This window comes from Thamnophis sirtalis, unplaced genomic scaffold (assembly GCF_051295495.1).
Source record: "Thamnophis sirtalis isolate CommonGarterSnake01/CBP01778 unplaced genomic scaffold, rThaSir2_p1.2 scaffold_3, whole genome shotgun sequence".
Lineage (NCBI taxonomy): Eukaryota > Metazoa > Chordata > Lepidosauria > Squamata > Natricidae > Thamnophis > Thamnophis sirtalis.
This window is the reverse complement of record NW_028261383.1, coordinates 129,481,103-129,506,905: the sequence shown is the minus strand read 5'-3', so window position 1 is coordinate 129,506,905 and position 25,803 is coordinate 129,481,103. Positions and strand designations below refer to the sequence as shown.

General features: G+C 44.4%; 3 protein-coding genes across 5 annotated transcripts in view; 1 reads left to right on the top strand and 2 right to left on the bottom strand.

Moving 5' to 3' along the window:
- The first annotated feature begins 362 nt into the window (after positions 1–362).
- On the top strand, positions 363–8,491 carry RAC3 (Rac family small GTPase 3). Of its 2 annotated transcripts, none has more exons than XM_087710055.1 (6): positions 363–523; positions 3,842–3,913; positions 5,362–5,479; positions 6,056–6,118; positions 6,408–6,567; positions 7,497–8,491. In XM_087710055.1, the coding sequence occupies exons 1-6, from the start codon at positions 510–512 to the stop codon at positions 7,625–7,627; spliced, it is 558 nt and encodes a 185-aa protein (XP_087566181.1). In that variant the 5' UTR covers positions 363–509; the 3' UTR covers positions 7,628–8,491. The 2 variants fall into 2 exon arrangements, with proteins under 2 accessions (XP_087566181.1, XP_087566180.1); XM_087710054.1 differs by having other exon boundaries at positions 364–544.
- On the bottom strand, positions 4,622–13,762 carry DCXR (dicarbonyl and L-xylulose reductase). Of its 2 annotated transcripts, none has more exons than XM_087710053.1 (8): positions 13,411–13,762; positions 13,211–13,308; positions 11,461–11,615; positions 10,473–10,515; positions 10,110–10,209; positions 9,952–10,016; positions 9,353–9,470; positions 4,622–5,071 (listed from the first exon to the last, which is right to left on the bottom strand). In XM_087710053.1, the coding sequence occupies exons 1-8, from the start codon at positions 13,721–13,723 to the stop codon at positions 5,064–5,066; spliced, it is 900 nt and encodes a 299-aa protein (XP_087566179.1). In that variant the 5' UTR covers positions 13,724–13,762; the 3' UTR covers positions 4,622–5,063. The 2 variants fall into 2 exon arrangements, with proteins under 2 accessions (XP_087566179.1, XP_013924646.2); XM_014069171.2 differs by lacking the exon at positions 4,622–5,071 and adding an exon at positions 8,480–8,724 and having other exon boundaries at positions 13,411–13,672.
- Positions 13,763–15,218: 1,456 nt separating this feature from the next.
- RFNG (RFNG O-fucosylpeptide 3-beta-N-acetylglucosaminyltransferase) overlaps positions 15,219–25,803 on the bottom strand; it is a 13,770-nt gene continuing 3,185 nt past the window's right edge. Inside the window, exons 3-9 of the mRNA XM_087710051.1 lie at positions 25,261–25,309; positions 19,299–19,401; positions 18,857–19,010; positions 17,696–17,781; positions 17,445–17,610; positions 16,251–16,336; positions 15,219–16,125 (exon numbers count right to left, since the gene is read on the bottom strand). Coding sequence (XP_087566177.1) covers positions 16,059–16,125; positions 16,251–16,336; positions 17,445–17,610; positions 17,696–17,781; positions 18,857–19,010; positions 19,299–19,401; positions 25,261–25,309 — 711 coding nt within the window. The 3' untranslated portion in view covers positions 15,219–16,058. The remainder of the gene's footprint in view (positions 16,126–16,250; positions 16,337–17,444; positions 17,611–17,695; positions 17,782–18,856; positions 19,011–19,298; positions 19,402–25,260; positions 25,310–25,803) is intronic.

Below are 25,803 nucleotides of genomic sequence, written 5' to 3'. Positions count from 1 at the left end.
TCAGTAAGGGTCAGAAAGCCGGCTCCCCCCGGGAAAAAGGCGCTGGCCCCCCACCCAAGGCAGCGAGGAGCCAGCGGCTTCCAATCCTCCACCCCCTCCCCATTACAAAGGGCCGCCAACCCCTTCACAGCGCTCGGCCCCGGCGAGGGGCCAGCACGCGCGCCAGTTGCTAAGATACCGGAGTATTGGGTGGGGGGCTCCCAAGCTGAGGCTGCTTAAGAAGCAGAGAGAGAGAGAGAGACGCCGGGATGGGGGGGCGGGGGGGGAGTGCTGCTCTCCGCGCCCGCCTCCTTTCGCGCGGCTGCTCTGGAGAGCGAGGGGTCGCAGGGAGGGGCTCCCGGACTCCCGCTCTGTCTCTGTCCCTCCTCCTCCTCCTCCTTTCCCGGCCCCGCCCGGCTACGGGTCTCGTTCGCTCGCTCACTGCGGGGCGGCATCCATCGCCAAGGCAGGAAAAGCGCTGAGCTCGCCGCCGCCTTCGTCCCTCCCAGCCCACCGCACTCCCCGGGCAGATGCAGGCCATCAAGTGTGTGGTGGTGGGAGACGGGTGAGCGCCGGCGGGGACGGGGAGGGCGGGGTGGGGGTGGGGGGCAAGGCTTGGGCGCTCGGCCCAAGTGGCAGCCCATGTGCTTGGCGTGCCCGCTGGGCGAGAAGCTAAAGGGTGGGGCTGGGCGAGGGAGCGGGGAGGCTGCCGCCTCTTTCCCCCGAGGAGGAGGGGGCGGTGTGGGGTGGGGGAGGAAGGTCGCATTCATCCTTCCCTTCGGGTCGGGAGCAAGCGGGGAGGCGAGGTGGAGCTGGAAGCACTGGGCACACACGCCCATCCATCTCCACCTATTGTGGCAAAAGCCAGCCCTTGCTGAAGTCTTTGCCTTGCTCGCGACGGACGGCTTGTTCTCCATTCTTCTGTTGCTCAGCTCTTGCCGCCACCCCTCCCCCACTCTGCTGCAATCTCAAGGGAGGTCCCCCCCCACACACAAAATCTGTTTCGCTGGTTCCCCCTTAGCCTGTGGTTTGATAAGACTGCTTTCTCAAGCAGCAGCTGCTTGATCCCTGGTCCTTCACTCTGTTCTCTGGCCAAGGAGCACTTGAACCCTTGTCCCCAAAGGCCTCTGCCATTGTACCGAAAAGTGTAGGTGCCTCTTTGAAGTGGAATGATGATTCATGGTGCATCCTGTCCACCTTGCTTCCAGACTGAGGGGGGGGGGGGAGAGAAAGAAAAGCCAGTTGAAAATAACTAGGACCAGGACTGGCAGAACTCCATCCAGTGCCCACCCCAGTGATTCCAAGTTCTGGCTCTCTTACCTTCTGTGGGTGGGAGAATCAAATGGACCACAAGGGGAAGGATGGGTGAAAAGGATTTACGAGGCTGATATGGGTAATTAGTAGAGAATAGAGCTTTAAAGTAGACTACTACATAACAGAGATTGGCGGGGGCATCTTGAAGCATTAAAAGCTTTTTTTTTTTTAGGGAGGGTTGGGGATCATTTTGTGAAGGGCCCCTCTGCGATATCAACAAAATACAGCAGGTTGGTCAGTAGAGCTACTGGAACGCTGGACTTGAAGCCTCGTGGATTCCTGTATCCAGAGACCATCCTTCTACTAGACAGAATGAAGCAGCTATTTTGCGGCATAGAGAAAGGCAGCAAATCGTATCTTAATTTAGTATTGTGCTTTCCTGCTAGGGCAGGGGAGGGACTTGTGGAAGTTTCCACCTGTGGTTCCAGAATAATGTGAACAGATTTTGGACTGGCTGTACAGCATAACTTTGCAACATGTGTTTGGAGGGAGGGGGAATTGCCATGTGCTGCTGAGTTTTGAGCTTTCGATCCTTGCTGATTAAGCTTAGAGGAGTCACTGCCATGATTCATGCATCATGCTAAGCAATGACCTGCTTAATCATGGTTTGTTGTTGGATTGTGCTGTTGGTGGTTGGATGATGCTTAGTTATGGTTTATTTGATAAGTCATTGGTTATGACCTCATAGGATACATTAAATGAAAGCCAAGCAGTCACAGGTAAGCTTGACTGCTTTGTCTCTGTGTGGTGGAATTCTATACCATGGGCTTATTTTGGGGAAGGAAAGAACTTACAGCTTCGATTTTTGCTGTTAGGATGCAGTAGGTCCGTGATGGCGAACCTATGGCATGCGTGCCAGAGGTGGCATGCAGAGCTCTCACTGTGGGCACACATGCTATCACCAGCTGCTCTTCTGGTTTCTGGCACACACATGCACACTGGCCAGCTGGTCTTTGTGGGTGCCAGAGTGCCCAAAAACGACAAAGAAACAGGCTGTTTTACGGGGCATTTGGGGGGCATTTTCTGGGGCGTTTTTTTCTGGGCATTTTTCAGGCCAGTTTTCAGGGCGTTTTTTGGGGCCAAAAAAACAGCCTGAAAATGGGCCAAAAAACAGGAATACGTGTGCCAGTTAGCTGGTCTTCGGGTTTCCGGCACTCCAGCGCATGCACACACACATTCTAGTTTGGGCACTCGGTGCCGAAAAGGTTCGCCATCACTGCAGTAGGTGATAAAGCTGTGAACTGTTGCTCAATTTTCATCTGAGTTCAACATCTTATCTATCTACCCATCTAATTTATGACAGGCACCTGTTCTCATTGCACTGTAGTTCAGGCACACCACTCTGATATGAAATTATCTAAGTTGTTTCATTCAGAAGTTTAGGAGTATACACAGAGCTCCCTCCTCCCATTTTCCATCACTATAATTACCCTGTAGGAAAAACTGGGCCGAGAGAGACTACCTGGGCCAAAATCACTAAGGGACCATTTGTGACTGGGCATGGTGGGCTTGAATTAGGGTTAGCCCACTGTCTAACTACTGCCCTAACCACTGCCTTGCACTGGTATGTAATATATGAGAATGTATGAATATTATTTTGAATACTCAGACACGCACTATAATTGGCCACACAAGAGAAAGTCCTCTGAATTATAATTCAGATCCTTAATCTCAAAAACATATCCCTGGTTCAAAATCAGAAGTGAGAGCAAAATTAAGTATTATTCCTTATATTTTGGTTTGCTAAAAATGCTAGTGCTGATCTCAAGACAGTCTGTAGAAGCAGCATTAATTGCTAGGGGAAGGGGGAGTGTTGAAAGATAAATAGCAGGGAGTAATACGTTTGCCACCTTCTGAATAGCTATTACAGAGACATTCTTATCCTAAGTAGGGTGTTCCAGCCCTGTTTTCCTGCCAAAAAGCACTCGTATTTGCAGCATGTGGCTGACATTATCTTTGGGCCAAAAGTATGGATTTCTACCAGTTTAATTATTGGCTTTTCCAAGACAAAGTAAGAAGAGTTCTTGAGCTTGCAGAAGATAATGTTACTAGCTGGTCTGCAGTGTAAGGTGAAATAATGTCAACATTAAGGTGTTATTGGGTTAATAATTCAGAATTTGAATGTGTTACATTTTATTCCTCTATTTTTTAATCTGATTGTGGTAATTAATTAGATTGGTAATTTAAATACCAATAATTAATAATTTAAATTATGAGTATGTTGGAAAGAATCTTTGCAAAATATACCTTTTCATCCATTACCAAAAATTGCATTATTTGGAACATATATATTATAGCAATATCTTTAGCTGTCAGAGTTTTGGGAAGGAATCAGTAGTAAAGTATGCCACATTCAGTCCATCTGATGACAATGTGATAATGATGATATTTAGATGTGCTTTCCATGTATGGAATGCAAAGAAACCTGGGTTAGTAACCTGAAGTTTAGGGCTATAGAGGGTATCTGTTTCTCCTCCAAACTCTGGGATTTATTATCTTACTGTATTTATTGTGCTTAAAGGAGTGCTTTCTCCTTTCATTTTTTCAGGGCTGTGGGAAAGACCTGTCTGTTGATCAGTTACACAACAAATGCCTTCCCTGGAGAATACATCCCCACTGTGTGAGTACGAGTGGAAGAAAGTTTAGGTTCCAGGAGATATGATAAATGCAAAAGCATAGTGATTTGAACTGTTCCCATATTAGGGTTTTGAGATTCTGGTATTAGAAGAATTTGATACACCAAGGAGCCCTTCAAGCGTGACCAAGTTCTATACAGATAATAGTACGCTCAATCATGCATTAAAAGTTATGTGTAGAACTTAACTAAGCATGTACATCTACCAAGAAGTCAAGATTAGCCACTATTCCATAGTATATGTATGTGACGTGGTGGTTCAGTGGCTAAGATGCTGAGCTTGTTGATCAGAAAGTTTGGCGATTTGAATCTCTAGTAGCATGTAATGGAGTGAGCTCCCATTACTTGTCCCAGCTTCTGCCAACCTATCAGTTCGAAAGCACATAAAAAATACAAGTAGAAAAATAGGAACCACCTTTGGTGGGAAGGTAACAGCATTCCATGCACCTTCGACATTTAGTCATGCCGGCCACATGACCATGGAGACATCTTCGGACAGCACTGGTTCTTTGGCTTTGAAATGGAGATAAACACTGCCCCATAGAGTCAGGAACAACTAGCACATATGTGCAAGGGGAACCTTTACCTTTATACATAAAGTGCCTTGGGTAATCACTGCAGAAGATGAGATATTTGAGGATTGTATATTATTTTGTGTATGATCATGTACAGTGTGGAAATACTATGACATAACTCATGCTGGCAAAAGTAATTCCCAGGATTGTTCTCAAACAGTTTTACAAAATTAAACATTTACAAGATCCAGTTTATTTTCTTGCTTTAGCTTTGAAAATGATCTTTTCAAAGCCTATGCATCTCCACATATAAGTTATTGTATAACCTTTGGTGTGTAATATGCAGATTAACTAAATTTGATTCCATTGTCACTCTTAAGGCACTTTTTCTGCAGTCATTTGAAAGTTGTCTTTTCACAGAGAATTTAATGTATCAGTGTATTACGCAGTACAATCTAATCCTGTTGCCAAGTAGTTTGTAAAATTTATCAGAGTTCCTCTTCAGTCCAACATTAAGTTTTCTGCTCAATGGTTCTGGTTTTCTATTTGTTCCACAGTGGGACTGCTGTTAATGGTCAATTATCGTCTCTGAAGAGATTATTTTTTAAGCACACGTAGTGCTAGTTTACTATAAAAAACAAAAAGTACAAAGGTAGAAAAGGGATTCAGAAAGCACCACCGTGTAAGCGGCTTACATAATACAGAAGTGAAACCCATACTTTTAACTAGACCTCAATCTTAACTGCTTGTTGTTTGTACATAGATGTTGTGCTGGGATTTTAATAAGCAAAAGTAATAAAATATGTTTTTATTAAAGTAGAATTTAGTGACTTTTACTAGTTGAGAAAAGAGAATTTGAGTTATCTTGAGACTGTATTCATCTAACTAAACCACTGCTAACAAGACCTTTTCCCCTAGCTTTGATAACTATTCTGCCAATGTCATGGTAGATGGAAAGCCCGTAAATCTGGGCCTTTGGGACACAGCAGGACAAGAAGACTATGACCGGTTGCGACCACTTTCCTATCCCCAGACGGTAAGTAAGGGGCTGCCACGAGGAAAAGGGAGTCAAGCTATTCTCCAAAGCACCTGAAGGCAGTACAAGAAGCAATGGGTGGAAACCAACCTAGAACTAAGGAGAAATTTCCTGACAAAACAATTCATCAGTGGAACAACTTGCCTTCAGAAGTTGCAGATGCTCCAACACTGGAAGCTTTTAAGAAGAGATTAGACAACTATTTGTTTGAAATGGTTAGGGTTTCCTATCTGAGCAAGGTTTTGGACTAGAAGGCCTCCAAGGTCCCTTCCAACTCTGTTATTCGGTTAAGTGCTGAAGTGGAGTTTAACTGAGTTCCTCCCTTTCCCAATAGGACCTATTGTGCAAACTCTACAATAAACCCATTCCATATTTCATAAGAACCAGACCTGAGTAATATCAGTTCCAGCCAATTAAATGTCAACATCACCTGACATATCAGTTTTATAAAACGGGGGATTTCAGTTTTTATGGACTGATGTTGGGTGGGTGGGAAACCAAGATTTGACTTGGCATGAAAGAAAACATTTGCACCTTGACTGTTTTATATGAACACTGTTGCTTATATCCTTATAGGATGTTTTTCTCATCTGCTTCTCACTGGTGAGCCCTGCATCTTTTGAAAATGTCCGAGCCAAGGTAACTTTCTTTCACATTGAAAATCATTTTCCTAAGGTGGGACTGTTACATTCTTGCTATTGATTAATAAATGATATTTTACTCTTAGTTGATGGCAACAAAGAATACTTCGAATAGATGTGTATGATATAGAACACAATCCATCTTCCCCCTCTTTCTAAGGTTGACCAGGTTTTGGTCAGCTAAAATGCAAGAAATGATTATATTTGATCCTGAAACAATTCTCTGCCGCTCCATCCATTTCTTACATTGGTTATCAAATGAATTGACGGTTCTGTCTTACTTATAGTGGTACCCAGAAGTTCGACATCATTGTCCTAACACACCAATCATTTTGGTGGGCACCAAACTGGATCTGAGAGATGACAAGGACACCATCGAGCGGCTACGCGATAAGAAATTAGCTCCCATTACCTATCCCCAAGGTCTGGCCATGGCCAGGGAGATTGGTGAGTCTTAGAAACAGAAACTAGAGCAGGAGTGAGCCATGCAGCCCATTTTTTGCAGCTTACGGAGCTCCCTTCCTGTTAAACATTGATGGCTGGTTGGCTGAAAAATGGCAGTTGGGTTCCCATTCTGTTGCATTAGAGAACACAATTACAGTTCAGTTGATCCAACTTAAACGGTGAAGAATCTCTTATCACTCTTTCTCCAAACAGGGAAAGATGGTTATCCTCCATTTTCCTTTCTGTTAGATTAAATAGCATCTTTCCTGAATAGTGGTTATATTGATCCAAAGGAAAGGGCGGAGGGGAAGGGAGGGGAGAGGACAGGAGATTTATTATGTAAACTGGTGCAAGCTTTCAAGCTTCAACCATCTTCCAGTAAGCGGGATGGAAGGAGAAAAAGGGGGTGAGGAAAATAAGAAACATTGGAATCATGAAGTAATGTAGAGGAAAGTCTGTTTCCAGAGATAGGACACCCTGAGAAATTCCAAATTCATCTGTTTCATTTCAGGCCACACTGATTAAGCAATTCTAGAGGTGACCTTGCAGTTTTTAGGGAATAAACCACAAACCATTTCCTATTCTGGAAGAGATATTTCCAGGAAACTGCCAGATCAGCCCCAGCACAGGTGGAGCACTAGGGTCTAGAGCAGGGGTGTGAAACTGGCGGCCCACAGGCCGGATGTGTCACACACAGACCACACCCACCCCAGCTCCACGAATGGGAAAAACACCACAATATATCATGTGATGGTAACGTGACACCGCAAGTTTAACACCCATGGTGTAGAGAGAATAGAATGTTTAAGAGACCCATTTTGTTCTCCTTGTCATACTTTTTAAAAAGTGAAATAATAAAGCTCCCTAATCTGATGAAGTCTTCAGAAAGAAAGAAGCATGGTTCCTAATTCATTTATGCCCTCTCCCTCCAGGTTCAGTGAAGTACCTAGAATGCTCTGCCCTTACCCAGAGAGGCCTCAAGACTGTCTTTGATGAAGCCATCCGTGCTGTGCTCTGTCCCCCACCTGTGAAGAAGCCTGGCAAGAAATGCACTGTGTTCTAGAGCATTCCTGAGTTCCACGTGTTATGGATGACTCTTCTAGAGTCTGAGGAGGGAGAGAGTTTGTCGGGTGTTCCCACAAGGGGATGGCGGGGGTCCCTCATCATGTGTGAAGTCAGTGTTTTTTAAATGTCTCTTTAATTTAACGTGTTGATGTAAACGGGCCGCATGGGAAAAAAGAGGAGCTCGGTGCTATCCCACCCCCAGGGTGGAGCCATGCAACAAACACACCCTCCATGGCTCTCTGCTAGGACATAATTCATGAATGAAAGGAACAGCCCTTTCTTACTACTTCTCTTGGTGCTAGAGCCATTGTGGTGGGAATATATCATGAACCCCAGGTGCGGCAGGAAAGACAAACGAGACACAGGTTGAAGAACAAGCCATTGGTGCTTTATGAAGTGGGACACTAGCTAAGCCAATAGTCCAGACCACTCTTGTGCTATTCAAATCTACCACTGCCTTTCAGGCCATTAGCCTGTTTGCTGCTCCTAAGTGGTTTGACTAATCATCAAATTCCCCTAAAGAGGGAGGGGAAGAGGGAGGTCTCTTTACCTTGTCCAGCCTCTGGAGAAGAGGGCCACCTGGGAGGAACCTTTCCGTAAGACGTGTGGAAGATGTCAAGCGACTCCTTCCTTTTGACAGGAATGATGGAATGATGGGGGTTGGGTTAGAGAGAGCTTTGAGGGATTTGGAGACGGGTCCAGTTTTTAATCATCGTGTAGTGATGAGCTGAACACCTCTTATTTTATACAATAAACATTTATCCATAAGTAAGTAGTGTTTTAGAGTCATCGGCTGATGGAAGAACATTTCATCATCCCTCTTCCTGTTAATTGCATTAAAGAAGATAAATTCTTTCTACTACTTTATTGATTTATTTGTATATCAAATTGTTCCATTTCATGATCCTTCCATATTTTGAAAAAGACTAAACTGGATAAATCATGGAGAGTCAGGCTATTTATCCCAAAAGAATTTACCCAACAAGGTATTCTAGCTGGAGAGGAATCCTCCATCAATGGGCAGTGTGGCACCAGTGGTCATGTTGCTTTGGTCGCTCAACAAGAACAGGATGCCATTTACCACATCATCCACTTCTGTAAAGACAGATGCAGGAAGGTTGGCTGAAAGCAATTGCGAAGGCAATCAAATCCGTTGAAGTCTTTCACAGACAGGAAGGAGTTTCCCATTCTTAAAATCAAATGATACTACCTACTCTTATCCTATCCAGTGAGCAATACCTAACCCTGATAGCTTTTTCTGGAAATTAAATTCAAAAATTCCTTTTCACAAGAACAGATGTAATATTTTTGTTGTTGTTAAATTGTCTGTAATTGGTGTGATACTGATAACACAGAAATGAGGTGATATGGTTCCAGGGATAAATTGAATCTCTGATAGGAAAAGACAAAAATCACCTTTTTCTAAGAAAAACACTTAACTTTAACTAAACTGGCTGAGGGCTTGCTATGTAAGGAATGAGGAGAACGCTTCTCCAGAAATGCAATCATTTCAGCTTCACTATCAGAGGCATAGAACAATTGAGAGACTATAGGCCTTGATCAGAAGCTTATACATTCCAGATGAATAGGCTCTTTAAAGCAGGCACAGCACTGGTGCATGTTTCTCAGTTATTGCTAACCACTTTGCCTCTGTAATAATGTTTCTAGATCCCCAGTGAGCCTCTCTTGTCCTCTGACACAGGATGTTTGTCTCCCAAATTACCTGCAAATTTTCCCAATGGGATGCGGCCAAGCATAGGTCCAGATTTCTGGGGATCACTCCAATTTAGGCGTCCCATGTTGGTCATGACAACTGTCGGGTTCACACAATTTACCCTAATCTTGAAAAGCAAAGAAAGGAAATACAGAATGAATGCATGGTTAGACTAAGCACCCAACAGACACGTACTCTGTCTAGAAATGTTGATGGTCTAGAACTCTCATTAATATTGGTAATCTAGAATTATCATCATCCTTCATCACTGGTCACGTTGATCAAGGTAAAATGGGAGTTGGAATTCAGCAACATTTGAAGGGTCACACATTATTCATCCCTGCTTTTTGAGGTTACTCTTAAGGAATTGGTTTTTCACTATGAAAACAGCTAACATTTTAATCTGGCTCTCGGTGAAATATATCACTCTGTCTTACTGAACCTTCTTCCTTCAAAATAAGGCTCCATTTTTTTTTGCAGTTTTGGTTTATAGTAAGCTCTACACAGTCACCTAATGACAACATATTTTATTTTTGTTTGCTCTTTGCATGTCCTATAGTTACTGCGTCTCCTTCATCTTATATTTCTCTTCAGGCAGAGGTGCTTACCTTATGGGGGCCTAATTCCAGAGCCATTGACTTTGTCAGCATATCCAAGGCACTCTTGGTTGCACCTTCAGGCAAACAGAAAAAAATAAGTGTATTAAATGCTCCCCTTTCTTCCTCTTCTCCTTGTTTTTCCTTTACTTTCCTACAGTGATACTCACTATAGACTGTGTGATTTAACACAGCCCGTTGGGAAGCCTGGCTTGAAACATTGACAATAACTCCTGGTGCTCCTCTGGCAATCAATTTCTGGGCAAAAATCTATGACAACACAGAATTTATCAGACATTTATCATTTGCAATTTAATGATATCCAGGGCATCGGTATATAAAGTATACAATTAGTATAAAGAGAGTTGCCAAAGCAGTGAGGTGGAGATTTATTTCTGAGCAAATGCACATAGGATGGAACCAGAAATCCACCTTCCTTAAGACAATAATAATCTTCCATTTGTTAATGGAAGTTTTTACTAACTGCTTCTACAGTCCTACATGGTCCTTCCAACATCATGCAGATTTCTCACCTGGGAGACCTGCAGCACAGCCCGAAGGTTGACACTGAAAGATCTATATAAAAGGAAAGTCAGATTAAATACACCAAGAAAAGCCAATTGCAACAAAGTGGGAAATTGCTAGAAGCCCAAAGTGCAGGGATTGCATACTAAACCTCAAGTCTTCCCCATCCCATCACCAGTCTTGGGGAAACAAAGGAATGATCAGGTTGCTAAAACAAACAAGTCTGCACTTTTTTCATCAAGGACAAGGAAAACAATTGTTCTGCAAACTGAACCAAATTAACATCTGAAGCTCGGTTTTTATTCAAGAAGAAAATTTTATTATATATACCCTTCAAAGTGGAATGGAAAGAATCTATGACAACACAGAATTTATCAGACATTTATCATTTGCAATTTAATGATATCCAGGGCATCGGTATATAAAGTATACAATTAGTATAAAGAGAGTTGCCAAAGCAGTGAGGTGGAGATTTATTTCTGAGCAAATGCACATAGGATGGAACCAGAAATCCACCTTCCTTAAGACAATAATAATCTTCCATTTGTTAATGGAAGTTTTTACTAACTGCTTCTACAGTCCAAGAGCCAAGGTGGCGCAGTGGTTAAAAGCAGCACTGCAGGCTACTGCTAGATCAGCAGGTCAGCGGTTCAAATCTCACCGGCTCAGGGTTGACTCAGCCTTCCATCCTTCCGAGGTGGGTAAAATGAGGACCCAGATTGTTGGGGGCAATATGCTGACTCTCTGTAAACCGCTTAGAGAGGCCTGAAAGGCCTATGAAGCGGTATATAAGTCTACTGCTATTGCTATTGCTCTAAGGTTGAAAATTGGAACCTACAGCAGTGGTTTCTAAAACCAAATTCTCACATCTCCCTTTAGTTACCTGGTAATTGTGGGTCCTGTTTTATTTAAATTTTCAAATTTTTTACATCTTTTCTTTGGCCTGGATTATTTCTTTGTTTGCTTACTTGATTTCTGCCACCTCGCCTTGATTACCTGTCAAATGCCTCCTTAGAAACCTGTAGGAATGGCTGCAAAACTGCTACAGCAGCATTATTCACTAACAAATCAATATCTTCCACTGTGCTTAGTGCAGTCTCTGTAGCTTCCCAGTCTGCGAGGTCAACACACAATGTCTGGATGCCAGGGCACTGAGGATAGAAGCAACATTAAGGGACACGGGGATTGATGCTGATTATAAAGCAAGGGTGTTAGGGCTGCTAGTTTCAAGTGACTTTTCTTACAAAGTATACAAAATAAATTTTACCAGGACAGAATACTGATTTCAAACAAAGGTCCAAGGAGATGTAGTTCCTTCATTAAGCTTGAACTGCAAGGATATTTTCATACAACATTCCAGGTTTTTTTTGACAGTCAAAAAGAATAATTTAGACATCTGCAATTCTAATTAGATTATCCTGCAATAATCACCTAAAAATAAAAAAAACATGCCCTTGAAACATGTTTTACACTATGTGAAGAATGTCCCAAGAATGGCAGATGAGTTCATTTGGTACAAAGTACATTTTCCCTTTTCATCGCAATTCTGTGAGAAAATGATGAGAAATGCAGTAAATAGATTATTTTTAAATTGGTGCTGTTTTGGGGACAGAGATTGCAGGTGGCTTATCTGGTAGTGGTAGCTATTCAATGACACTCTTAACAAGCCAGGCACAAGATTTTAATCTATAAAACCCAGGCATTTCCAGATTAGGTCAAGTCATTTTATTCCCCTTCTATGCCAGACAAATGCAGAAAACAGGGTGGAAGTTAATTTACTCTCTTGCCTTTCAGTACAGCCTAAAGGCTAGAGCAGCTGGTGAAAAAATGGGAACACCCCTGAAGGTTTTTCTGTGACCTTGGTAGGAGTACTACAGATTTTGTCTTTAAAGTATTTCAAATGTTTGGCAAAAGGGCAAAGGGAAGGGAGCAATTTTAATGGAAGAATTCTTTATTTCTTCAGCAGCTAGTGGCACTGGATACCCTGAGGCATGATAAATATGTAGTGGAAAGACAGGGTGGAATGTCTGCTTTTGCAATGGTCAAAATCACAAGCCATGCACTTGGCACATGGGTAGTGAAATGTAGTAGTATCTGCTGACCATTCTATTGCAGATTTGCCTCAAATAGTTGAGATCTGTCACGTATAGGGACTCTTCCGGCGTGTATAGGAACATGCATCTGGCATATACAAGGACTTTTGAGGGTGGGCTAACAAAAATAGGATGCAATTGGAGTGTAGCTCCACTCATAGAAATGAACAAGCTTGAGGTAATAAGGGCCTTACAGAATGAAATTCAAGGTTTATCTAGACTCGTGATTCTCAAAGCATGGTTTACCATACTCTTTCAGGGGATGGCGGAGTATTTTATAAATAAATATTTTTAACATTTCTCGGTTTTAATTTCTAACATACTACACATCAGTGATATATAACCCACATACATTAAAGCTTTTTGGTGTCCTCAATCACTTTTTAAAAACCCAAGAGACCCCCCCCCCCGGCTAAAACCTTTGAGAACCGATCTAGTCCTATATGTAGAGACCCCAGTGGAAAAGCTGCCTCGTATTGCTGTTTCCCAGAAGCCAAGCCGTCCTTCCTCTGAGCGAGAGGCAGCCACCCAGGCATGGCCCTCCTGGAAGAGAGGATGGCCAGAGGAAAAGCGAGGGTCGGGCCAGGCAGAAGCCAAAGGAGATCCACAACTGGGCGCAGAGGCTGAGCAGGCAGGAGTCACGCTGCCTCTACCTCTTCTTGCAGGGTCTCGAGATCTGTCTGGGTCCGGCTCACCGCCACCACCTGAGCCCCCGCTTGGCTCAGCCGTACCGCCGCAGCCCTGCCGATCCCTGCAAAGGGGAGCACAACGTTGTTGCACCGGCACTAACGCGGCGGGGCTCGTCCCCGAAGCGCCAGGGTTGCTCCAGCGGCGCGGCCCCCGGGAACGCTACCTTTGCCTGCACCCGTCACCAAAGCGCGGCGTCCAGAGAAGCGCTTCATCCTCCGCGGCGGCTGAACTTCCAATCGGCGCTGGAGGCAGCGCTGGAAGGGAAGAGGCGGCGCCCGAAGGGGCTTCCACAAGGGGGAAGGAGGTCCTCTTGTCTTCGCCGCTTTCGGCCCTCTCTTAAGCCCTCCCGGCTCCCGAGTGTCGCGTTTGTAGTCCCGCCTGAGGACGCGCCTCCCCTCTCCCCCCGTTTCGGGTCTATCGGGAGCGCCCGAGTCCGGTTTCTGGCATCCTTCGGGGCACCGGGGGTAAAACCGCATCCGGACAACCGCTCCTTTGTCCGAAGGGGAGGTTCCTGGTTCTTCATGTCGCCATGTTTTTTTCCCCTGGAGTTTTTGCGGTGTGGGTCCCTATGAGAAAAACGGAGACCTGCAAAGCGGCTTAAGAGTTTATGATACCAGCGCATTGCAGACTGATCAATATAATAGTTGGGGTAGGGAGATTGTTGAGAGAAAGAGAAATTGTAATACAATTTTTCATATAGTTCCGTTATGCTGGTTGGAGAGGGGTTTCTGATAATCACGAAATGCCGAACAGTAAATGTTTTCCCCGCCTAGTCACGGCGTAAAAGAGACAGTATTTAATACCCGAGGCAATAAGCAGTAGAAATTCAACAATACAGAATGAACAATTGTATGTGACACTTCAGTTGATACTTCAGCAAAATAGCACTTTAGACATATATCACTTCATGGTGCTTTAAAGCCGCGGTCTCCAACCTTTTGTACTTTGGGGGCAGGGAGGGGAGGGTTCTGTGTGAATGGCAGATGAACGTGCACAAATGTAGCTTCGCTTGCCTGCCATATCTGCGGCCCGTGTTCTGAATGGTCTACGGCCTCGTAGTGGGCCACAGCCCAAGGGTTGTGTGTCCCTGTTTTACAGCATCACAGCATCTCTTGAGTACAGTATCAGCATATTGCCCCCCAAAATCTGGGTCTTCATTTTATTGACCTTGACAGGTCAGGAATGAACTGCTGGCAGTCGGCAGAATTAGCCTGCAATACTTCTAACCACTGCGATCTAACATCAGGACCCTATTAATATTCCAATAATCATTATCTCCTTTTAATGATACTATAATCCCTTTCAGGGTGGAGTCTGGGCAAATGAAGAGAGCTGAGTATTTACTGACCGGATGCCCTTCCTGTCACCAATGTGGAGTTATATTCAGCAGATATATTCTCACCATGCTGAGAGAGAAATACCTGCCTCTACCTAGGATCAAACTCACAGCCTCCTGATTGTGGGATGAGAGCTCCACCAGTTGGCCACCACATCACTCTCATTAATATTCCAGTAATAATATATTATAATAATTTAATGATGTTAATAATAATTTAATAACTTCTTGTCACTTGTCAAAGCTGTATCCTGATTAATTCAATTCTTTGTAGCAGATGAATGTGCATTAAAATCAAGCTTCCATCTAAGTTAAGTTAGTTTTAAATATAACAATTTTGGTTTCAACTTTTACATTTTTCTGTGCCTCGACTTGATGGCAAATACTTGGCTTCTATTTTGGATTCTTCTGTCAAAATAAAATGTCCATCAGCTGTATCAGGAATGCCCAGCAGAGACAATAATGCATCCAACTATTCTCTCAAATGAGTTGTCAGGTGGTGCTCACAATCAGAACTGTTGTGGAGCTTACAGAACACCAGATAGATCAGACAATCCAGCACAGTATGGATTGGGTCATAAAAGCTTTTTGATGAATGCTGCTATATTTACAAGAAGGATTCTGTACAATAGTAGTGACTCAGAAATATCTTTTATTAAGTGACTAAGTTGATCATGGAACCAGTGGAAAACCCTCAAAAAACCTTTCATGATCTATCCTTTTACAAACACATTTGCTAAAAGATCCAATCTACTGGGTGTTGGATGTATCATACCAGGAAGTCTAGATGCAATATGTAAGATTCAGATGATGGCCCAGCCAACAGAAATATCTGTTTCAATATTTTGAAACAATTAGTGGTTAGAAAATATTGAAGACCAATCACTTGGGACTTGACTGCAACAGTGGAGAACTTATGAAAAGGGAAGAAGGAAAGCGAACTTTAAAGGGCCATGAAGGAAAGAGATTCTGGTACTGCATAGAGCAGAGAAGTTGCTAGGGATTGGCTTGTCTCATATGCAACCTGTAAGAGATGACATTTCTAACATTTCTACTGTGGTTCCACAGGAATACAGTTGGTAAAGCAGAATTAACAAAAATACTTTGATTATACTACCTTCCCAAATAAGAACACTTGTTCTAATAAAAACAAAAAAGCTATGCTTTGCTCCAAACATTTCTATAAATGTCTTTTTATCAGCCATATTGCTACAGTGCCAGACTGCAGCTTTACATTGAAAGTGTATTCCTACAATGTGGGAAGGATTATGGCTCAGCAAGGATATATTTAAGACACCAAAATAAACATTGTGGATATTATTTATAATGTGCCCCTGTCCAAAGTTCTCTAGTATTATTTTGAAGAGTGGCTGGTTTATCTGGGACTTGCTTTGTCTTTCTTCTTCCTCCGGTATGTAGCTCTGGCTATTCATTTAAAGAAAGCTGTGTAAGAGATTCACAGGAAAGGTGAGGTGTCATTTCACTGTTACGGTAGGACACCACAGTGTTTCAGGGTAGAGGAGGCAGTGAACAGATTTGAACCTGCAAAGAATAAGGTAAGTTATAGTCTAATACTGTAAATATATTACTCGGCTATTTTCAGTTTTCATGCTAGAATGTCTTAATTGAAGAAGTAAGTTAGGGGATTTAAAACATAATGTACACACCGAGTTGGATCTTGTTGTATACTGAATACTTCACCCACACTGACAACATTGTGTTTATTCTCAGGGCCACCATAACTCAAGGTAACCTAGAAAAAAACACACATAACCCACATATTCAAAATTGCACTTGTTAGAAAGAATTAATTTTAAAACTTGGAACGCATTCAAGTCCTAAAATTGGGTTTTACAGTTAGTATAATTACTTAACAGGGATTGGAAATATATTACAGTCTCTCTAGGATTAGGACTAATTGAAACATTTTAGTTGGGGAAGAGGAAATGAATAAAATCCCACAACTGCTGTTATCAGGTTAAACAATCCTTAAATTATTAGAGGGGGGTTTGTCATTTTTATCTCCGTATCATAGCTACGGTATCTTTTTACATAAATCAAATATTTGCTTTTTAAAAAATCTTTGTATATTACTGGATGTGAAAATAAGGCCAACATAATCAGGAACAGTTTTTAAAATACAAGTAATCCTTGTTTAGTGTACATTTGGTACTGGCAACTTGGTTATTAAGTGGCTAGTAAGTGAAATTGCTACCGTGCGTATGATTTTATTTCAGTTTTTCTTTCCAGGACAGACCTGTGAAAGTAATAAATGTGAGGATTGGTTGTAAAGTTATTTTTTCATCACTGCTGTAACTTGAACAGTTGCTAAATGAGGCAGTCACTAAGCAAGGACTACAAGGTATTCATAAAATTGACAAAACGTCCCTGGAATCCCAGAACTACAATGTTTATCTTAGTTTTCTGTTACTTTAAATATTGCTACATGCTATTTACTTTTTCTCCCTTCCTGGATAACTGCTTTGTCATGTACTTTTTCACTATGTGTTTTCCAAACATAGTATTCAAATAAGTATACAAATTCGACACTGACATTTAACTTCTTTCCCAATTGTTTTGTCTTCAAAACCTAGCCTTCGCCTCAACAATAATTTAAGAGCAAGTCTTATTTTTTAAGTTTACTTTGAAAATGCCCATCATTTCTTCTCTTTGTTTTTCCCATCACCATGAGAGAAATTAACAAAAGGCTTTTGTATTTTGTTTGTACTACATCAGTACTGTCGCAGATGACCAACTTGCAGTAGTCTCAGTAAGAAACTCCCATGAAACAGAGCCTTTTAAGGAAGAAAGTGGGTGTGGGGGGAAAGCATCTGCTTAATTTAGAGGAGAGTTGTCCTTACTTGTCTGAGTGCAGCTCTACCACGCAGCCGCTGTAGGTTTTCCAGATGAGAGTGGAATAAAGGGCTGTGCAACAGTTTCACTTCCAAGAGCCCCTCAATGATGTAGCCAATGGTGCAATCATCAGGGAGGCGAATTCTCTCTGCAGTGCTGATGAAGCTGCCAAGGCTGCCAAAAGCAAAAGTCAAGGAATGAATCTGTCCTTAGTTCTATTTTGGCCACAGGTGGGAGCAAGCCTTCCAACTGCACCTACCTAGCCCATGGGCTCATCTTGAGGGCCAGGCCTCTGCTGATGCAAAATCCAGCACCACCTGTGGCAAACCAGAATTTTGTAGTGGTCTAGCAAAATAAACAAGAGACAAGTTAGAACGGCTGACCATTTTGTGATCAATTGGGCATTATCAATTCTATTTGACCATTAGAAAGCCTCAGAAAATTGTTGGAGCTTCGGGAAACCAATCTTAAACCAAATTTGAATTTAAAGAAACACACCAGCTCTGGACTTTCTTTGCATATAACTAATTCTTCATATAGCTTCAATAAAATTGGTTCAATCAGACTTATGGAAGGAAACATGTATAGGATTGTAATCATAAGCTATAGAATATGTAATACGATATTCTATGGCTGTAGAACAAAATAATCACTACAATTAATTACAGATAGACAGCCAAGTGTAAGTAAAGGAATGAAAACACAACTGTATCTATACATTCAAAGTTGAATTTTGCAATTTCTTTTAAAATGTGAAAATCTGTACATTTCTTATTTCATATGAAGAAGCTTAGATCTTTTAATTTCTTTTCAAAAATAATCTTTCATGTGTTCTGTGTTCTGAAGTGTTGGAAATTTACAAATATATGTTGCCTATAAATTGCATAATTGCCTAATTTTTGCAAATAAAGCTTTCAGTTTTATTAGCCTGCTATGACTAGCAGTGAAGGATGGATAATTTAATCTAAGCCAAAATGACTGAACTGCCCTCCTCTAGTGATTTTTCTGGTGCTCCTGTTGGATATCATTCTTCTTCCATCGGTTTACTCATTTTGGCCTGCAATCCATACAGGTAATCCTCACCTAATAACCCTAAATTGGACAGGCAGCTATACTGCTAAGCGGGCCCTAAGTGGGAAATCACATGACTGTGATTTTGCTTTCTGGCTGGAGACAAGACTAATCAGTTTTTCAGTAGTCAATTCTGTACAACAAAGGAAGCAATGGTAATCTGAAATAATAGCATCTGCAAAAATCCACTTCAAGCCATGCCGCTAAGGGAAGTGTTGCCCACTCCCATGCTGGTGGGCTAGAAAAATAACAAAGTAGGGTGTGAATTCCAGATGAAAGTAAACATGCAACACTATAAAAATCTGCTTTTTTCAGTTCATGAAAACCAACAGTGAAAGAATCTGCTCACTGATCCATCATTCCGGAGATAGTCTGCTGCTTCAATTGGATGGTCCAGACTTGGTCTTCCTAAATATATATCTTGGCTGTGTGAAAAAGCAGATAAAAGACTCCGGAGACTCTTCAAATTCACATAGTTGTCATCGTCTACATGACAAAACCACCTGCAGAAAATTCAGACAAGAAAATTGCATTGGAGGTCATAACAAAAATATAACAAAGCTCTCTTTGAAGAAGACCTAATTTTTCAGATCTATGCATTGTTGACAATACAAATGACATAATTAAAATGCAAGGGAATGAGAGAACAAATGGAGAACATCTTTTTAACTACATAAAATTAGATCAAACACAACATTCTCCTATTTTATCTGCTGATCAAAAGAACAGGAGGCACTGATGAAGCCAAAAGAGCAATGAAAATAACTATGAAACAAGTGATTTCCACTTACTTTTGCCCAGACTCTAGAAATTTATCATATTCCACTGACATCTTGCAGCAGAGAGCTTGGCGGGTGTGAACAGCTGAGCAATTGGTATTAATCATATGATCCCCTATAAAATAAAATTGATTGCAAAGGAACAAGCTATGTAGTTTCTGAAAGCAAATATAATCATATTCATATATGAAGAAATATTACATCGCATCCATTGTTCTATGCCACTCAGAGTTGCCTTTGGTGAGATTGGCAGCTATGTAAATTTGATTCATGAATTAATAAGCATCCAGTGCTAGCTGTGAAGGATCTAGACTGTGGATCAAACAATGTCATGCTATAAGAATATGAAATGGAAGAAGTAAATGGGCAAGCATGATAGTTTTACATAATGCTTCTGAAGTTTTCACCAGGAATGTAAGAAAATTATTGTATCATTTAATAGTGCTATAGTACTTTTTGCAATTCCATGTTCCACAACCATAAAGCTGCAACATATATTACATTGATCTCTGCAAGCACTACTTATCATTACTGTTTCTGGAATATTAACAGTCTGAAGGAATTTAAAGATATAAGCATCAATGCAAAATTATCAATGGAGGCAAATAAGGAAGCATTTCAAAAAGAAAATAATCCTTTTTTACCCAGAAATGGAAATAACTCTATATAACATCATAAACAGCAAGTGCACTCTGGACAGCATTTATCCCTTGTTTCTCAGAACAGGAACTGATTCCAGTACTCCTCAAGACAATGACTGAGCTGGGGATCTTCTTTTTGCAAAGCAGATTATACAATTATAGAACAACAGAGTTGGAAGGGTCTTCTAGTCCAACCCTTTGCTTAGGCAGGAAACCCTATTAAGAACCACGGTGGCGCAATGGTTAGAATGCAGTATTGCAGCCTACTTCTGCCGACTGCTGGCTGCCAGCAATTTGGCAGTTCGGGTCTCACCAGCTGAAGGTTGACTCAGCCTCCCATCCTTCCAAGGTTGGTAAAATGAGGACCCATATTGCTGGGGACAATAGGCTGACTCTGTAAACTGCTTAGAGAGGGCTGTAAAGCATTGTGAAGCAGCATATACCGCTCAGGTTCCTTGAGGAAAAATGGCCAAAAGATATGGAGCCGAGGTTTCGAGGACTGAATTGGGGGTGATAATAAGGCAAGAACAACATAAGGGGGATCCGGAGAAGCAGCTAATGGAAGAAAACATCGCTTCTGAAAGAGCTGCTCTCAGAAAACACTGCTGATCCTGCCGCCATCCCACCAGCTCCGGCCGCCATCCTACTGGCTCCGGCCGCCACGACTGCCGTTTTGCCTGCTCCGGGCGTCGGCCTGGCCCTGCCGTTTCGGGGGGGGGGGGGACGCCGGCTCACTACTGTTCCACCTGTTCCAGCTGCTGTTCCATCTGCTCTGGCCGCTGCAGCCTGACCCTGCTGCTTGGGGGGGGCGCCGACCCTACAGCTGTCCTGCCTGTTCCGGCCGCCGTGACTGCCATTTCATCTGCTCCGGCCGCCGACCTGGCCCTGCTGTTTCGGAGGGGCCGCCGACCCTGCCCCTGTCCCGCCCGCCCCAGCCGCCGTGACTGCCATTCCATCTACTCCAGCCGCCGCGGCCCGGCCCTGCCGCTTCGGGGGAGCCGCTGTGTTGTGCTGCTGTGCCTGCCCTGTTGTCCGTGGAGCCATGGAGCTGGTGAGTCTGTGTCAGTTTGACTTGGGACTGAGCAGCTGGCCTGTTTTGCCGCTGCCATTGCCATCCTGGACGCAGCTCCCCCTCCCTCCCTGTTCTTCTTCTTTCACCGCGGCTTTTGGACATCATTACCGCTGGGCATCTTGATCGGTGTGGGCCCTTTTCTGTCGTCGCCCTGGCTACTGCGGCCTCGGCTCTTTGGGCCTTACGTCCTAAAGCATGCCAGGCCAGGAGGAACTGCTACCGTGCTGGCTGCTCTGCACATTGTTCTGCGACATATGGCCCCACAGAGAGAGAGGACAGGGACGAGGAGAATGGGGAACCTGCTTTTCCCAACTAGTGCCAATTTTCCCAGTCCCCTCAGACTTTTGCACCATTTTCAGACTACGCGGGGGAAAGAACGAGGAACCCCTCCCCCCCAAATTATTACCGGCCGCAGCCGCCTCAAACTGCGCTGACCGCCTGTTCTGCAGTCTCAAGAATGGCGTTTTTAACTAGTGTGCTGAGTGTATGATTGTACGATTGTGAGAGTGAATGCGCCCACTTTTAATTTAATTAATTTAATTACTTTTATTACTGTATTGTATTTTTAACGACTACTGTGGGGTGTGTCTGAGCAGAATGTTTGTTGAGTGAACATGATAGGACTGGGGGTGTGACCTGGAGCCCCCTCCACTGAGTGCAGAAGCAGAAGTGGATGGAGGCCCGGATCCACCCCTCGCCCTAGAGTGAATGGTTTGTGTGGCCTGCCGGGAAGAATGGGGGCCATGGGAGTGGGGGGGGGTCTATGGGTGGGGGAGAGGGTCGGAGCATTTTGGTTACGACCGGGAGGGGCAGATATGACAGGAGCTGTAGGGCTAGCCATTACCGGGGAAGAAGGACTCGCTACATTACAGCGATTCCTTGTTCCGGCCCCTCAGGCTCACCACAAGAACCTGGTGGCAGAGGAGAGCAGGGCCCTGGTCTCAGGTTGCTGCTGCTAAATGCCAGGTCTGTTGTGAATAAGGCTCCCCTCGTCCGGGACTTAATATTAGACAAGGGGGCAGACCTGGCATGTATAACTGAAACCTGGCTGGGCCAAGAGGGAGGAGTCCCCCTCTCAGAAATGTGCCCAAATGGGTTCCAGGTGCTCCACCAACCATGACACCAATTAAGGGGTGGGGGAGTAGCACTGGTCGTCTGGGAGTCGTTAGTTCCTCGCAGGATCCCTGCCCCGGAGATTGTGGGGTGTGAGTCTCTTCTCTTGAAGTTGGACCTAGGGGTTCAAGTGGGCTTGTTCTTGACGTACCTACCTCCCAGCTGCGTCACGACAGCCCTGCCTGTGCTGCTAGAGGCAGTAGCCGGGTTGGCGGTAGAGTTCCCCAGGCTAATGGTGCTGGGGGACTTTAATCTACCGTCTCTTGGCGAACATTCTGAAGGGGCACAGGAGTTCATGGCCTCCATGACAACCATGGACTTGACCCAAGTAGTTAAGGGTCCAACTCATAGAGCGGGACACACACTCGACCTCATATTTCTCTCGGAGCAGTGGAGACGTGATCTGGAATTAATGGAAATAGAGACCTCGCCCTTGTCATGGTCAGATCACTCCTTGCTGAGGCTTGACTTCAGGACACTACTCCCCCACTGCAGAGAGGTGGAACTGATTAAGTGGTTCCGCCCCAGGCGCCTGATGGACCCGATGGGATTTCAGAGGGAGCTTGGAGAGATACCTGACTCCCTTGCCCGCAATCCGACCGAATCCTTAGTTGCTGCCTGGAATGAGGCACTGGATCGGATTGCGCCTTTGAGGCCTCTCCGCGGCAGTGGATCCAGGAGGGCATCTTGATTTACCAAGGAACTCCGGAAGATGAAGCACCAAAAGAGACGCCTAGAGCGACGTTGGAAGGCTAGTAACTCTGAATCTGATCGAACACTACTAAGAGCCTTTATTAGGACTTACCTAGTGGTGATACGGGCGGCAAAATGCACACATTTTTCCGCTCTTATTGCGTCCGCAGAATCCCGCCCAGCCGCCCTGTTCAGGGTGATGCGCTCCCTCCTGAAAGGTGAGGGGTGGGGGAACCCCTGCAGCGAAGAGCTGAGGAATTTGTTCAGTTTCTGTCGGATAAAATCACTCAGTTTCGGAAAGACCTTGACTCGGCTTGGGCAATACCAGCTGAGATGCCGAGGGTAAGTCTAAGTCAGATTTCCTGGGATGAGTTTGAATTTGTCACCCCTGAGAAAGTGGACAAGGCCATGGGAGCGATGAGCGCCTCCACCTGTTTACTGGACCCGTGCCCCTCCTGGCTGGTTTCAACCAGCAGGGAGGTGACACGAGGCTGGCTCCAGGTGATTACCAACGCATCTTTGCAGGAGGGGTCTTTCCCACAACCACTAAAGGAAGTGGTGGTGAGACCCGCTCCTCAAGAAGCCTTCCCTGGATCCAGCCGTCCTGAAAAACTACCGTCCTGTCTCCAACCTTCCTTTTCTGGGGAAGGTTGTTGAGAAGATGGTGGCGCTTCAACTCCGACAGACCTTGAATGAAGCGGATTATCTGGATTCCTTTCAGTCTGGTTTCAGGCCTGGGTACAGCACAGAAACCGCTTTGGTCGCCTTGATCGATGATCTCTGGCGGGCTAGGGATAGAGGGCATTCCTCTATCCTGGTGCTTCTTGACCTCTCAGCGGCTTTCGATACCATCGACCATGGTATCCTTCTGCGACGTCTGGAGGAGGTGGGAGTGAGAGGCACCCTTTTATGGTGGTTCTCCTCTTACCTCTCCGGCAGGTTGCAGTCGGTGTTGGTCGGGGGACAGAGGTCGACCCCTAGGCCCCTCAAATGTGGGGTGCCGCAGGGTTGGGTCCTATCCCCCCTCCTATTCAACATCTACATGAAGCCGCTGGGTGAGATCATACGACGGCACGGGATAAAGTACCACCAATATGCAGATGATACACAATTGTATCTATCTGCCCCGTGCCAGCTCAGTGTAGCGGCGGACGTGAGGTGCCGATGCCTGGAAGCTGTCAGGATCTGGATGGGGATGAACAAACTGGTGCTCAATCCCGATAAGACCGAGTGGCTTTGGATGTTGCCCCCGAAGGACAGTTCAGACAGTCCGTCCTTGATCCTGGGGGGTGAAAACTTACACCCCTCAGAGAGGGCCCGCAATTTGGGGGTCCTCCTGGATTCACAGCTGACACTGGAACACCATCTGTCGGCTGTCACCAGGGGGGCCTTTGCCCAGGTTCGCCTGGTACACCAATTGCGGCCCTACTTGGACCGGGGGGCACTTCAAACAGTCCCTCATGCCCTTGTCACCTCAAGGCTGGATTATTGCAATGCGCTCTACATGGGGCTACCCTTGAAAAGCGTTCGGAGACTACAGTTAGTCCAGAATGCAGCCGCGCAAGCGATATTGGGTGTACCGAGATACACCCATATTACACCTGTCCTCCGCGAGCTGCACTGGCTGCCAATTGGTCTCCGGACGCAATTCAAGGTGTTGGTTATCACCTTTAAAGCCCTACATGGCTTAGGACCAGGGTGTCTGCGACACCGCCTACTGCCACACACCTCCCACCAGCTGATAAGATCCCACAGGGTGGGCCTCCTTCGGATGCCGTCAGCCGGACAGTGTTGGCTGGCGGGCCCCCGGAGGAGAGCCTTCTCTGTGGCTGCTCCGACCCTGTGGAATCAGCTACCCCCAGAGGTCTGGACCTTACCCACTCTCATGGCCTTCAGGAAAGCTGTTAAAACCTGGCTGTTCCGGCAGGCCTGGGGCTGTTGACCTTATTGTCAAGGTCCAGCCCTGATTAGAATGTATGCGTGTTGGGAATTTTAAACTATTCTTTTATTTTGCTTTTCTTTTTTCTTCTTCTTTCTTTGTAAACCGCCCAGAGTCCTCTGGGATTGGGCGGCCTATAAATTTAATAAATAAATAACTAAATAAATAAATAAATAAATGTCTAAGTGCTATTGCTATATCACTTCAGACAAATGGTTATCCAATCTCTTCAGTGTTGGAGCATTCACAACTTCTGGAGGCAAGTTGCTCTACTGATTAATTTTTCTGTCAGGAAATGTCTCCTTAGTTCTAGGTTCCTTTTCTCCCTGATTAGTTTCCACTCATTGCTTCTTGTCCTACCTTCAGGTGCTTTGGAGAATAGCTTGACTCCCTCTTCTTTGTGGCAGCCCCTGAGATATTGAACTATATAATCCCTTCTCTAAAAAGATAAGTGACTGGTAAGAGTGATTCATATCTTATTTTAAATATAAACCTGGAAAGTGAGTAATAATTTACCTGCTCTAAGATGCAGCTCATGATCTTCCCCGTCTGTGAATACAAACGTCTATAAAAGATACACATCAAGAATTATTGATCTGAAGATTTCAGAGTAATGTTATTGTTCATTTCAGTCAGAATATTATATTGGTTCCTCACAGCCTCAAGCCAAAAAAGGAATCTTCCTCCCCCCTTATTATATGTTTCAGGAATGTTAAGCACATTATCTGATAGGCCAGTGGCCCCCAATCCTTTGGGTGCCAGGGACCGGTTCCACGGAAAGAGGCTTTTCCGCAGACCACAGGGGGCGGAGTTTCATGTGCTGCCTGCATCCCACACATGTGCGGATGGGGGCTTTGCTGGTTTGCACAGCCAGTTTCTGGTGTGCCGTAGCCGGTCCACAGGCTGAGGGTTGGGGAACCCTGCGATAGGCAGAAGGGAAACCAAATATATGGTGTAATATGGTACAAGAAGCAGTCGTGTTATTCTTATTTTTAACTCAGCAAAATCCCAACCAACCAAAGGTCAAGGGTTTCATATCTAGTTTGGTTTAGTGGTTAA

Coding starts and splice junctions, on each gene's coding strand:
- DCXR (XM_087710053.1), bottom strand. CDS start 13,723: ATGCGGTTTTACCCCCGGTGCCCCGAAGGATGCCAGAAACCGGACTCG. Junction 13,309..13,410: donor GGTGACGGGTGCAGGCAAAG/GTAGCGTTCCCG, acceptor TCCCCTTTGCAG/GGATCGGCAGGGCTGCGGCG. Junction 11,616..13,210: donor TCGAGACCCTGCAAGAAGAG/GTAGAGGCAGCG, acceptor TTCTATCCTCAG/TGCCCTGGCATCCAGACATT.
- RAC3 (XM_087710054.1), top strand. CDS start 510: ATGCAGGCCATCAAGTGTGTGGTGGTGGGAGACGG. Junction 5,480..6,055: donor CACTTTCCTATCCCCAGACG/GTAAGTAAGGGG, acceptor ATATCCTTATAG/GATGTTTTTCTCATCTGCTT. Junction 6,568..7,496: donor GGCCATGGCCAGGGAGATTG/GTGAGTCTTAGA, acceptor CTCTCCCTCCAG/GTTCAGTGAAGTACCTAGAA.